We start from the raw sequence: 14677 nt of genomic DNA on the forward strand, positions 1-14677 counted from the left end.
ACCAACTGGGAATATTCTGAACTGGCTCAGTTCTTTAAACCTCTGTTTGTGTTTTCCAGTAACCACCATGGATAGGTAGTGTCACCCAGTTTGGTACCAGTTGTGTGGAGGACAGAAGGTCACCAGCACCTCCTCTTTGCTCCTTGGGCGGTCCAGAAAGCTTCCAGCATCATGGCTGAGGACGAATATGGCACGTTTGTGGACTGGAGCCAGATGGGGGATCTGGCGACGAGCAGCGGGCCCACCAAGCTGGACTGCAAAGAGCTGAAGGAGTTCAAGCAGATGGCTCGCCAAGGCTACTGGGCCAAGAACCACAAGCTGCGGGCTCAGGTCTACCAGCAGCTCATCAAGACCATTCCGTGCCGCACCGTTACGCCGGATGCTGAGGTGTATCGTGACATCATAGGCGATGCCGCCGCGAAGAAGCCGTCGTCTCACATCCCGCTGCCGGAGTTCGTGGATGGAAATCCGGTGCCGCGGTACTGCTTGAAGGTGGAGGCGGTGGCCTCGGCGCATCGGATCATCAACTGCGTGGCGGGGCAGTTCCCAGACATCTCGCACTGCCCGTCCCTCCCGGCGCTCACCGCGCTGCTCCTGCACTTCAGCAAAGACGAGGCGCAGTGCTTCGAACACGTCAGCCGCATCCTGGCCTGCAACGAGCCGGGCAAACGGCTGCTGGACCAAACCTTCCTGGCCTACGAGTCCAGCTGCATGACCTTCGGCGACCTGGCCAACAAGTACTGCACTGCTGCGCACAAACTGATAGTCGCCACCGCCCAGGACGTGGTGGAGGTCTACGCCGACTGGCAGCGCTGGGTGCTGGGCGACCTGCCGTTCGCCCACATGGTCCGGGTCCTGGATGTGTACCTGGTGGAGGGCTACAAGGTCCTCTACCGCGTCGCCATCGCCTTGCTCAAGTTTTACCGCAAACACAAAACGGGAGGCCAAGCAGGACAGAACCAGCAGCGGCTCGACTCTGGGAAAATCCGGTCGGATATTCAGGCGTTCATCAAAGGCATCGGTTCCACCGTCACGCCGGAGAAGCTGCTAGAGAAATCCTTCTCCATCCGCCTGATCAGCCGCAAGGAGATTACGCTGCTGCAGGTCACCAACGAGAAGTCGCTGCAGCAGAAAGGAATCACCGTCAAACAGAAGAGGTGAGGTCCAAACCCGGATCGTTCACCCACACAACCACCAGGCCTGAAACGGTTAAACAGGATTAATCAGATTTATCATAATTAATCAGGTTAATTGATTATCGCAATAATGTCCACCAATGTGGCCATAAATTGATTAACTGGAGGATACAGACTGGAAGGGGGGAAAAGCAATTTACTGTAAGAATAATTCACTCCAGCTCTACAAAATGCACACATTCTGCATTTAAGATAAAAAATTAAAGAATGTTTTGTCACTAATGTTTGAGCTGCACCTGGTTCAAATTCACTAAAAAATGCTGCATTATTTCATTTTAGGTAATGAAATAAATGACTTTAAAGGTTAATCTTAGAGGAACTTTCACTTTTCATCAATATTGAGATTAATTTATAACAAACTCCTGTATCTTGCTGTAAAGTTACTTTTTTGTCTTAATTCAATTATACTAAGATATTTACACTAGAAACTACACAAAATAAAGATTTTCTGTTTTTGCAGTGATGTCAGTACATTTTAATCTTTTTTTTTTTTTTTCCCTGTTTTGTCAAAATGGTTTTAATCCTGTAAATTTGATTTTTAACATGGAAAATTCTGGTTCTTTTTTTCTAATGGAGCATTTCCTAGTCTTTGAATATCTGACCTCAGTTGCTTTGGCATAAATTTACTCCTTCATTGTAAATTATTCATTTTTTGTTTTGTCCTAAATACGGTCGTATCGTTTCCTGTCAGTATTTTATTTCAGTTGATTTTCCATCTTAATGTTTTGTTTTTTTCTGCTCCATTCGTCTTGTCTCATCTGATCTCACAGCGTTAGGTGGGTTCACTTCTCCTTCATTCATCCATTTTGCTCTGGTTTACTTTGACTAGACACCCTCTCTCGTAGCAGCAGGTATTATGAATGACCGCTCTGTACTGCAGCGCCTCCTGTTGGTTTGTTTTCCAGGCGAAATGTGCAGCTGGCTCTGGATCCCGACACGTTCAGCTCGGAGATCGTCAGCGCCAAGGAGATGCACGACATCTGGTCGTGGATCCCGGAGCGCTTCGCCCTGTGCCAGCCGGAGCTCCTCTTCACCACCTCCACCCACGGCTGCAGCCTCAGCAGGTGACCCGTCCCACGTCTCCAGCTCCTGTTTACGGGTTTAAAAAGAAACCAAACTGACTTGTTGCGTTTTGCTTTAAGGTTCTACTCTCACTGCGAAGGCCATGAACCCACCCTGCTCCTGATCCGGACCACCGATGGAGATGTAAGCAGAGCAGCTTTTCTAATTCTGTAATGCTAAATTTAGTTGTGATGTTTAAACCAATTGATGAACACACTGTTTTTTTTTTTTTTTTTATTAAAGGGAACCTATTTTGCACATTTTTCTACCTCCATTTGGGTCTCGGCTGCTTTTAAAAAAACCAAACGGCTGTTTTTTGGTGTCTGGAAAACGAACCATTTCAAAACCTTCTTGGATGGACACTGCCAGTACACTTACAGAAAGGGCTGCTTAATTATTAGGCGTAGTGGTGGGCACACTTGCTAACACGCTAATAGCAAAGCTAAATTTTGGTTTAGAGGTTTTGCTAACTCTGAAAATCTTTGGCGCACTTGGCTTCCCCTAAATGCATAACATGTAATTTATCTTTTTAAAATTTGGTGTTCAATGGTTGTAATTTTTCAAAAAAATTTAATTTGAAGTTGGTGCTTTAGCATTAGCCTCTGTTAAATGCCATGTTTGGTGTTAGCAGAGCTAATATCTATGATTTTAGCATTCTGCTACTGGAAACCATGCAGCCAAGATTCACGTTGCTAACGGACATTTAACCAAGCATTAGTGAGGCTACATGGTTTATTTGAGTTATCTATAGTTTTGACCTGGATTAGATAAATTTAAATCAAGTTGAATGTTTATAAAAATCAGTGAATTTATTGTTTAATTCCATTCAAATGAATTTTCTACAGTCGTCGTCTGTAAATGGATGAAATCATGTGACTGGATTACAGCTTGGCTCTTCCACAGACTCTGGGTTATAAAGTGCATCTTTGTGATTAAAGCTATTGCATATGAAGATGGTGAAATTATTGTTCTAACATGTCTTTATTTTTGATCCCAGGTGTGTGGAGCCTTCCTGTCATCAGACTGGGAGGAGAGGAAACGTGGAGGCAACAAGTTGAGCTATTTTGGCACCGGGGAGTGTTTCGTATTCAGGGTAAATTTGTTTTAGTGTTTCAAAGATGATTTCATTAATTTTAGTCTGAGTAGTACCAAGTAGCAGCCACTAGAGGGCACCATTAGCTGCAGTTTCCACAGCCGTCTGTCTGCAAATCATTGCAGGTCATATTGCTGCACAAACCAACATGCAGGAAGCTCCTCCTCCTGCAGCGTTTGGTTCCTATTTTTAATAAAAAACCTCTGAAATGTGAAAACTGATCTGATGTCTTCACAATGAATTATTCATCCAGGTTTCTGAGTTGACGCTCAGCTGTGGGCTGGAGGAACGAACACTTAAGAACAACCTGCAGAAACTCCCGTTACCTGATCCGGTAGTTTCTGGTTAGGCTTTTACCTGACACCACACCTGAGACCAGGTCTGTCAGGAAAGGGTTAACAGGAAAAAATATATCCATTTTATTTTTACTGGATTGGACTTTGACTACACTGCAAAAACAAAAAATCTTACCAAGTATTTTCTCTAGTTGCAAATGCTCTAAATGAAACAAAACTGACTGCAAGTAACTTTTCACCAAGACGGAAGCCTGTTTTAGGTCATAACTCCTTTTATATTGGTGAAAAAGTTCTTGTTCTATTGGCAGATTATTTTTCTAACATGGAAAAATCTTATTTATTCAAAGAGCACCAATAAACTTTAATATATAATGTAGTTTAGTGACATAAATCAAACTTTGTTTTTGTGACTGTGTCCTAAAGAAACTCATAACAATGTGGCTGAAACATTAATTGGATTCATCGTGATGAATTATTGAAATATTCATCAATATAATCAGTTAATCGTTGGGTTTACAGACTCGAATGTCTTGACTTCACCTGGTTCTCATTCACTAAAGGAATTTTATCCAATAAAATGTTTTTATTAAAGAAGGAATTGATTGATTCCCTGGTTGACCGATCCTATGTCTGCTCTGCAGCTGAAGCCTGAGATGGAGCGCTACGAGTGGGTGGTGATCCGCCACCCTGAGTTGGCGTCGGCCATCCGGCCCGCAGGTCCGGACGATCCGGCCGCCGATCCGAGCGCAGACCAGAGCCTCCCGCAGCCCGACAAACCTCCTGGAGAACTGTCGCCGTTTCTGGCCACACACCACTTCAACCTCAACTCCAAAAACACGTCGATGTTCATGGCCGGGAGCTTCGACTCCATCATCGTGGGTGAGCAGATCGTTTCTGATCCCGCCTGCTTCAAGCCAGACTGTGATGGTGCTGCTGTCACTTTAAAGATGTCTACAGAGGTCAAAGGTCAACCAGCCTGTTCATATTTCCAAAATGGAGCAAATTTTGGCGTCAATCAACTGAGCTGCACAAACACGGCACTATTCGTTTACATCGATTAGTTTTTTGTTCAAGGTTGATCTCTTAAAAATAATAACCGCACAAACCAAAATGTTTCCTGCACAAACACTAAACTTGATTTTGTAACTATGGACAGGCTGATTGACCTGTGGGAACATTTATTAAAGGTGACCTATTGTGCTTCCTTAAACAGCTTAGGATCGGTTTATGGCCTATAAAAACATGTTCATTTCATTTTTTGCACAAAGTCTTTCTTAGATAATGAGATTTTAGTCAAATTGAGTTGTTTTGGAGCATCTTGTCACTTTAAATCTAAAACTGCTGCTGGCCACGCCCCCTAAACTCAACATTTACACTCGCATTTGAAAACGTGCCGCAAACGAATGTACAATAATACAACCGTACGTCTTAGAAAAGCAGAAATGGAGCCTCCTGCACAACCAACAAGAATGCAGCAGGTGGTTTCTAGGTGGTAAGTCGACAACAAAATAATTCGTCCTTTCCAGCAGCCATTATAACGTGGTTAAACCAGCTGACCAAATGTGCTGGAGCTCAGCATGGGTTGCTAGGCAACGGGTGGAATTCCGCTGGGGTTGCTAGGCAACAGGCTGTGGTTTCTAGGTGATTTGTAATGTTGGGATCTGGAGGTTTTTGAAAGGGTTAGGGTAACGCAAACTTATTGTGATAAAAATGTGCGGATGGTTTTATTTTCTGGGCTGTTTTCAGATGCAGTAGAAACTCAAACTGAAGTACAAAAAATTTTAATTTTGCGTAAAACCTTTTTTAAAATGAGAGCAGCACAAATGAAAATTTTCACAAACGTTTGACACCAGTTTTTGTCTAATTTAACTCGGGGTTTGTTTATTTGATGCTGGATTTGCATTAATTAAATCGGTTTACCTGAAACTTCTTGTCCAATCAGGAGGCGGTGGCGACAGCAACGCCCTGTTCATCGACGCGGAGCTGAACCACGGCCACACCGGCCGCTGCGCCACCTTCGACAACCCGCCGCTCTGCAAGGAGAGCTTCCAGATTTCCCTGCTGGAGGCGTGGGGCTTCCAGGATGCCATGGCCCACTGATGATGTCATCAGCTCTTAACGTTTAAGTGTTAAACGCCGACCGAACAACTTCCATCCAGCAAACTTCCTCCTGACTTACCATATTTATTTATGACGTTAAATGTTCAACATGTAAAGACTCTATATTTTCTTTATTTTTGTATGTACACATTATTATTATTATTTTGAAAGGAGAGCTTCCTGTTTATTTGCCAGTGAACAAAATGGACATTTCCAGCAGCTTTAGTGAAGTGAAGTCTTTGATATGTGATGAACTCTAAATATGATGAAGGTGTAGTCATGTTGTTCCATAACAGATGTAAAAATAATAAATTGAGCAAATGTTTGTTGACTTGTTGCTTGCTTTGCACCTTAATATTTTTTTCCCTCCATTTTTCATGTTTAAGAATATTTTCTGCTGTGGGGGAAAAAAACTGTTTTGGTGAAATAACTGCAGTTTCTGTCTTTTTTTTTTTAAGCTTTTCCTGCTTCTGGAAAACGAATGTAAAATGTGGACCTGAGGAAAAACTGGATTAAATGTCTCACTTGTGGTTGTATGGATGTTACACGTGTGAAAATACAAAATTGAATATGCAGATTTTGACTTTATTTCCCCTCATTTAACCCTTTCATTGGTGTTCAAGATGAGGCGCGGGGGCCATTTGTGGCCCTGGGAACAATTTTGTGCCTCCTGATGTCAGTTCAGAAATTAGTTTGGCTACTTTTAATCATTTTGGGAAGAAATTTCCATGATTTTTTTTAAACTGAAAATGTTAAAATGGACATGAAATGGATTTTCTTTTGTTTTCAAACAGTTGCAACATTTTAAATTTATTTGCTTTAATAAGCACTGCCTCAATTTTTTTCCAAATGGGAGTTTTTATGTTTCTAGAAGTTGAAATTTTGAAAGTCTATGTTGGAAAAAACAGAAAATTGAAATCGGAATTTAAGAAGGAAAATCAGTCTTCAAAATCCAAAATGGCTGCCTACCATGCAAAACACAGCAATGGCTGCATTATTTTTTTTTTTTTAAGTTTACAAGATTTGCAATTCAAGCCCTAAATTCACACAGTACTACAGTTGATGCTTGTAAAAAACAAAATGGAGAAATTCAAATAAAAATGCCCCATTCTTTTTGTATATGTACTGATGCGACAGTTATATGTTCTAGTCTTATTGAAACTGCAGCATTTCTGTCTTCACAGATGCTAAATGTTTAGCCCAAAGCTGCTTCTGTTTTACTCAGACTTGATTTTCAGGCACATTCTCTATTTTTGTTTGGTGGAAGCTGACAGTGATCTGCATGACTGGAAAACATTTGATGAAAATGACTCATATTCTTAAAGTACGTGTAAAAACCTTCCTGTTTTCGATACACTGAAGTTTGTGCCTCTGAAACGGTGAAATATTTTTTTCAAGGCATTTAGCGGGGCAGCCTGAAAACAATCGATGTCGGTTCTTTGAAAACAAAATCTATTTATTTACAATGAAAGCATTTCAGTGTTTAACGTGTCTGCATCTCGAGTAACAAAGCGGTGTTGTAATGTAATCCCCTCTTTGCAGTGAGAGGTACTGACTCTGTTCACTAGGCCAGCGCTGTTCATTCAAGGATTCACGCCGCTAATCGCGCATGCGCGGCTATTTTTAGCAGCTCCTCTGGGTGTTGGTCTGGCACATCTACTGAAAACCTGCTTTCCTGCCTGCAGCACTAAGATGCTTAAGTGTTTAAGTCAACACACTGAGAGGGTTTTCCTCTGACTTCCCCACACCCCTCACTGGACTGGTGCAGCTTTTCCTTACACAAATGTTAATTACAATAAGCTAATTATTTGATCTGGTTGATTTCCTTGTAAAATATGGGGTCTCTTTTGGAAAGTTATGAGTTTAGTTTAGCCATATTTTCACCATGTCATTCATTGATTTATAAAATCTGCTTCAAATTAAATAGTTAGATATCTAATTTTTTTTTGTTTAATCTAAATATTTACCTTAGTTATCAAGACAGATATTTAGCTTCATGTATATAGTTCAACATTAAATATTTGGTTTTAAATATTTAAAGTTAAATACTTGTTTAAAATTACATTGCTAGCTAACAAGCTAAATATTTAGCTTGCTAACTAAGTATTTGTTTTAAAGCTGCATATTTAGCTTCAGGATAAATGTTTAGCTAATTGAATAGTTAGCTCAGAGCTAAATATTAGCATGCTTAAAATAAACATTTAGTTAAGATAAATATTTAGCTTCTTAGTTAAATATTTAGTTTAAACTAAAAATTAGCTTTCTAGTTAAATATTTAGTTGAAACTCTGACATTTATAAATGAAAAAATAACAAAGTGAAAATATGACTTTGAAAAATGACTATGACCCAAATTATTGATGTCAATTTTTGACTGTGCAAGTTTACAAAAGAGCTTAGCTTGATCAGATGAAAAAAACACGAGTCATTTCCTGTTTTGACATTTTAAATATTTTAGAAAGACATTGAAATAACAGCTGAAAGGTAGACATGGTTTGGTGTCAGTGTGCATGTCTGGGTGTAAATGGGTCATTCATCAACAACATGCGGATTCCCCCAAAGCAAACAGGAAACGATTCACTACCAGGGTTATCATGTTACTCCATGCTGTTAAATGAGCTGGTTACACAGAACCGCACAGTGTTTTCTCATCCTCGATGCTAATTTTGAATCAATCGAACTCAGAGAAAAAGAGAAAATACGAGCGTGATCCTCCTGGCTGTGACCTTGCTATTGGTGCATCTCCTCTGTTTCATAATTCAGCCTCAGCAGTTGTGGAAATGTTTGTGTCAAAGAGGAAGGAGGCTGGAGGTGATGCATGTAGACACTGCATCACGAGTGGTGGGGCTTTACCCAGATCTATGGGTGGAGGGAAGGCAGCGCTGACTTGACCCGGCAATGCAGAAACATCATGGAGGAGGAAGAACTGCACACGCCAACTCTGTCTTCATCTGGGGGAGCCCTGCCTGTTCCTCTCTCTGTATAAATCCAGAGCTGGAAGCTGCAGCCATCCCACCGACAGGCTCACATGCCACATCGCTGCATGTCACGGCTGACAGTGAAACTCCCTCTGCAGCAGGGTGATAAATACGGAGGGCCATAAGCACCAAAATCAAGAACTCCATAATTATTTGAATGTTTTATTGATTATTATTAAATACTTAAATGGTAAAATTTTTGGCATTTTAATAAATGGTGGGTCTTGATTAAAGCTGCAGCATGAAACTTTTATCAAAATATATATTTTTACGCATTTGTTGAAACTGTCCCCATGTTGTGACAGTTTGGTATGAGACAGATAATTTGTGAAAAAATTTGAGCTCCTCTGCCTTTTCCCATTGACAACCAATCAGAGCCAGGAGGCGGGTCTTTGCGCTGTCAATCACCCCATTGCTCTCTGATCAACCACAGCTAGCATAGACTGTAGGAATGCTCAGGCTAGTTAGCATAGCCACAGACAATTGCAAGTAAACGGTTTTCCTGTTTCTCCACTATTAGCATATTTAAAACCGAGTACACAAGAGTGATTGACAGCGCTGAGACCCTCCCGCTGGCTCTGATTGGTTGTTTTGCCATTTCTTCAGATGGCAATAGTGGATCAGGGAGGAGGTGAAGCTTGATCTTTTCACAGATTACCTGTCTCATGCAGTTTTAGCAAATATGTAATAAACATTTTTATAAAAGTTATCTACTGCACATTACATTATCTGAGCATTAAGATGCTATTTCAGGCTTGAATTGCTTCACTAATAGGCTAACTGCTATTAGCACAACATGAACACAAAAATAGTCTTTATAATTGTTTTTATTTTTAGCAGAAGCCCACTGGGCCAAGAGACGTGTCTTCGTCATCCATTGCTGTTGTCTGCCAGATGTTGCTTGTGCATTAGATTTATGGCGGCCCCAGAAACACAATACAAAGTTCCCAGCTCAGGACTTTTGGAAGTAAAACAGAAAAATGCAATTAATTAAAATAACATTTTATTCATAATTTTATTCTTCTTGTGCAGCAGTGTCTAAGGGGGCACTTTAGCCCCCCACCCACTGACTATTAAAGTAGTCATTATGCTGTCACACGTCACTAACTGACTAAATTAGCAAATTATTAAATGATAATGATTCTGTGCACTCTGAAAATAAAATATTTTTTTTTATTTCTGACATATCTTTCATGTTTTAATTAAGTGGTAACAGAAGCTATTGTATTATTTGTTCCTATCTGAATCTGTGGGAGCAAGCTAATATTAAATAACAGGGAGCCAAAGCTGGAACCTTGTGGAATCCCACATGTGATTTATGTTAGCTCTGATCAGAAGTTACCTATTGACACAAAGAAATCCTTGTCCTTTAGGTAACATTGGAACCAGTAAAGTACTAAAGTTTATTCAATACCTACCATGGTCAACAGTGTCCTGTAGCAGCACTGGATCTCCCATAGTAGTTTGCCTCATTGACGTCATTAGCTAAAACGTTAATAATTATTTGAAGAAAAATATCAATAAATTTTAGGCAGACACTTAAGAAAATATGTTTGACTTTCTAGATTTACACGGTTTTCCCGCATTTGCAATTAATATCACATAAATATCAACGGAAAAGCCTGCCACGGAGCAAACCAAATGGAAGCCTGATGGGGGGGTGAACCTTTGACAACTACAATGAAGATAAGCAAAACATTTAAACGCAGCATCGAATATATATATTTACTTCTAATATTGAAATATTACTTACGATTTGTACATATTTTCTACGTCGCAGTGTTTAATATAAAAGTTTGCCGTAACCCCCCGTCGCCGAGCGAATTGAAAGTTTCCATCCGTTCGGTCAGTCAGGTGATCCTTTCCGCTTCGCCATTTTGTGCTGCTACACCGGCTATTTATCTCAGGAGTCGTGACTCTCCCGTTTACACTGGTAGTTAGGTTATTAGACGGTTCCTGGTTTACCCGGCGTTGCTTCCCAAGCCCGTGGCCTTTTCTATTGCCTCCTGTAAAGTGCGCCTTTCCTCTTTTGGTTAACGGCTAATTGTTATTATTTTTGTACATTTGCTTTATTTTTTATACGTTATTTAGTGAGACAGAATGTCGAGCCCAGAGTACTCACCGTTCTTCGCAGTGATGGGAGCCTCCGCGGCTATGGTGTTCAGCGGTAAGTAACACACACTTTCTTTAAATTGATTTTTAATGTTTGTCACTCACATGTCTGTTTGTATTTACAGATAAATGAGCTTAAATCCCATATAGTGTCATTTGCTAGCCGCGGTGCTCTTCTTAAAGCTCATTTAGCTATTCGGAATGCTAGCGATTCATTGCTAATAGTTAGCTGTCATTTGTCCTAGCTGTAAGGCAGAAAGGGATTTAAAATTATTTTTTAAACCGCCCTATTTGCATTTATTGTGTTTATTTGCTTTCACTTCTTAACCATAGCTAGCTATAACGAGCTAAGGCTTGTTAACTAGCTGGTGGTAGCTGTGTGAGTTAGCATTGACGCTAGCCTCATTTCAAATTACTCTGGCAAAGCGAAAGGACAAAACAGGAGTTATTTAATTACAATATTACACGTACAAAAGACACATTTTAACTGTATATTTGACGACAAACTTTAATTTGTTTCTCCTTAAATTTAATCGTGTGGTTAGTGAATTAATAGCTGATTACGCTAATTGCTATTTTCTCCACAAAGCTGCCGTTTACACTTTACCAATTCATTAACAATAATTAAAAAGTGTTGCAAAGTTGATGCTTAAGCAATGTTAAAAGTTGAGATCATAAAGCAAATGCATTAAAGATCGAGTCCACGCCATCCCACGTAAGCTGTATGAGTCAAAATCTGCGTAAACCATTTAGTAAACATGAAGGTGTAGCTTTAACTTCATGCTGATATATCTATTTTTTTTAAAATAAAGCTTTTGAAAAAGCTATTTTATAGTTTAAATGTCAATTTGAAACCGTGATCAGCTGGCTGACTTCCTATTCCTCAAAGGAATGACGAAGTCACATGATTATCACATGATGAGACTTCTGACTGGGCCATCTAGCTAGTGATCCCTTTATACATTTAAACTTTTAAATGTATAAATCGGCAGTGATTTTCATGCTAATGTTTGTCACTATCAGATATCAGCATATGATTATTATGTCCGATATTATGGCTGAAATTTGGATTTGAATTCAGACAGTTGGTAGAAAACTTGACAAACTGTAGCCTATGATATAACTTAAGATATTAATTGATATAAACTCAAACTTTGCTAACTTCAAGCTTTCATGGACTTTTTTTTTTCTTTGTATAACGGACAAGAGTGAAAATATGATGCACGTCTTTTGATATAGACAAAAAATATACAATAATTAATATTTATATAAATGCTTATAATATTAAACTCAAAGTGCATCAACATAGTTTTGGTTGATGCATCAAAAAACAAATCAGAAAAAAAACTTGTTTTTAAAAAATATATCAAACTTATTGATTCAAAATACCAGTATTGGATCAATGAGCGATAAGATCAATACTTTAGTTTCAGTTTCCCTCTGCTCAAGTTTTCCAGTTCAAGAAATTTTGGTTTGATTTAGACTGAAATTAGATTTTTTTTCTTTCACTTTAAAGTAAAAATAGTTATTTTCTGTTTAGCGTGCAAGTATGTCATTAAAATATTTTGTAGGAATCTAAACTTTGTTGAAATTCTGTCCTAAGTTTTAACAAAATAACTAAAAGGAAAAACCCACAAAAACACCTAAAATTGAGAAGTTTTATATATTATACCCAAATAATGATTGGTTGGATTGTTACTAAAATATGCAGCATTGCACACCACTACTCACCACTTATAAATGATCAACCAGTTGATTTTAAATGGTCTGTTTTGCTTTTTTCCAGTAATTATTAATCATTTTAGAGGATTGCTTTTGCAGGAGAAGGGGATGGGAATGTGTTGATTCTTGATTTGGGATTCAGGTGGAAACATCCTGCAGAGTAAAGACATTCACGTCACAAAAACGGTAAAAAAAAGAAAAAAAAAAAGCCAGGATGCGTTGGCAGGTGGTAATGTGTTGCATTTCCTGCTAAAAGAGAAGTTCACAGATTGATGTTTCACTTGTCCTGATTTAAATGTGTGAAGCTCGGCTTCATATAACAAACTTAAACATTTTCAGTAGCACCTTATTATTGTAAATTCAATTAAAAACGCTTCATTAATCCAAAAGAGCTCCTTTTACAGTTCACTTTTTTTTTAAGTTTGAATTTTGTTTTTCTAGTAAATTTCTGACTCTTGAAAGAAACTTCCAACTTTTGAAGCTCAAATTTCCACTTTTTTAATTCTAGACCATTTGAGTTCCTTTTTTCCTTTTCTCTTTTTATTTTTGTGCAATGGCCCTAATTCGCCGTTGTTGCTGTAATTTATGTTTTCACACTGTGCACATTTTTAAAGACTGCATTAAAAATGTTCTGTCTTTTCTGTTTGGTCTGCCTCGATGCTGTAATTTGGTAAAAACCACATCCGGCTTTTTTCTCTGTAACTCAGAGACCCTCCTGCTGTAATTGGTCATTTTGCTGGAGGCACTTCTGCTCTGATGTCATCAGACGTCATGGGGCGTCCCGTCTCCCAAACGCTCTGGTAGAGAGCGAGGAGGAGGATTAGGATTACAATCCAGAGGTTTTGCCTCCACAGAATCTTCCTGCTGAGACATGATGACAGTAATCCAGCCAAACATTTAAGGCAATATTTAATCTGATTATTAGCTACTCTACGTCTTTTGAACATGCAGTTTTTTTTATTTCAGGCTCAGTTAACAGAGTTGCCTTAAGCGTCTAAAGTCGGACTGTTCCTCTGCTTTGTTTTTTACTAAACGTTGCCCCGTTGCGCTCTGCCTGATGACTTCAGACAGACGGTGCTGATTTAACCTTCTGATGGCGTCGGTGTGGCGACGCGTCAGGAGCGATGGAGGCAACATGGCGGCTGAACAGCCTGCTGGAGTTAACAGGAGAAACTCCCAGTGCTGGAACGCTTCCGGCTGGGAAATCTGGAGACGTTTCAAATTTAATCAGCATCATTTTGTCTTTGTGGAACAGAGGAGGTCATTTTCTCAAAATCCTGCTCAGAAGTTCACCAAAGGTTAAAAAGCTGCAGAATAAATGAAGAAATTAAACTTTTTTTCCCCTCAATATCTCAGTTCCTGCAAAATTTCTCTTTTATTTATTTATCTTTTGCACAATCAAAATCACTAATTTTGTGACGCCACATCAGAAATATTGCCAAGGAATTTTTTGGTATTTTTGCAGTAATTGTCTCTGCTCTTATGGAGAACATGTCGTCTGCGTTTATGTACGACAATAAATGCAACTTTTTGTTCCTCCATCAGACTTTAACTGGACCTGAACTAAAGAGACAGCAGTGTAGGAGAAGAAACACTGAAGAAACATTGATTTTGTTTGGGTTTTTTTTGGAAATCCAGATTTTTATTTTAGTAAACTAAAACTTTTTTAAACTAAAAAAAAAATAGTTTTTTTAATTCAGATCAACTCTAAGATTAAATATTGTGGCCAGTGAAAGATTTATTTCTATTTTTAATTATGAAAATAAAGTCATATTTAATTATCCTAATATTAGGATAATTAAATGGTGGTTTCATGGGAACTTCTGCAGAAAAAGTAATCAAATGGTCACAAACTGGTAAATACAACCAATTTGTTTTCAGCCAATTGCTGAATAAACATAAGAGCAATAATTAAGAAAATATATAAAGTAGTATACATTTTATGTTTAAAATAAAAACATTTAGTCTGTAAATATGTTTTAGCCAAAATGCGTCAAGTGGCAAAGTTTAGCTTCAAATTCACTAAAGGATTCTGTTTTTACTTTTTAGGCAATAAAATATTTTTTATAAACTGTTCATTAGGATATTTTATTGTACTTTTAATATTGTATAAAAAAAA

General features: G+C 38.8%; 1 protein-coding gene across 2 annotated transcripts; it reads left to right on the forward strand.

Annotated features, from left to right (window-relative positions):
* Positions 1-39: 39 nt before the first annotated feature.
* Positions 40-6322, forward strand: tbc1d24 (TBC1 domain family, member 24). Of its 2 annotated transcripts, XM_016667581.1 has the most exons (7): positions 40-1157; positions 1967-1972; positions 2102-2260; positions 2339-2402; positions 3256-3351; positions 4289-4526; positions 5590-6322. In XM_016667581.1, exons 1-7 carry the CDS (start codon positions 172-174, stop codon positions 5745-5747), a joined length of 1707 nt encoding a protein of 568 aa, XP_016523067.1. In that variant the 5' UTR covers positions 40-171; the 3' UTR covers positions 5748-6322. The 2 variants fall into 2 exon arrangements, with proteins under 2 accessions (XP_016523067.1, XP_007544635.1); XM_007544573.2 differs by lacking the exon at positions 1967-1972.
* The last annotated feature ends 8355 nt before the right edge of the window (positions 6323-14677 follow it).

Source organism: Poecilia formosa, unplaced genomic scaffold, assembly GCF_000485575.1.
Source record: "Poecilia formosa unplaced genomic scaffold, Poecilia_formosa-5.1.2 Scaffold1317, whole genome shotgun sequence".
In the NCBI taxonomy this organism is placed as follows: domain Eukaryota; kingdom Metazoa; phylum Chordata; class Actinopteri; order Cyprinodontiformes; family Poeciliidae; genus Poecilia; species Poecilia formosa.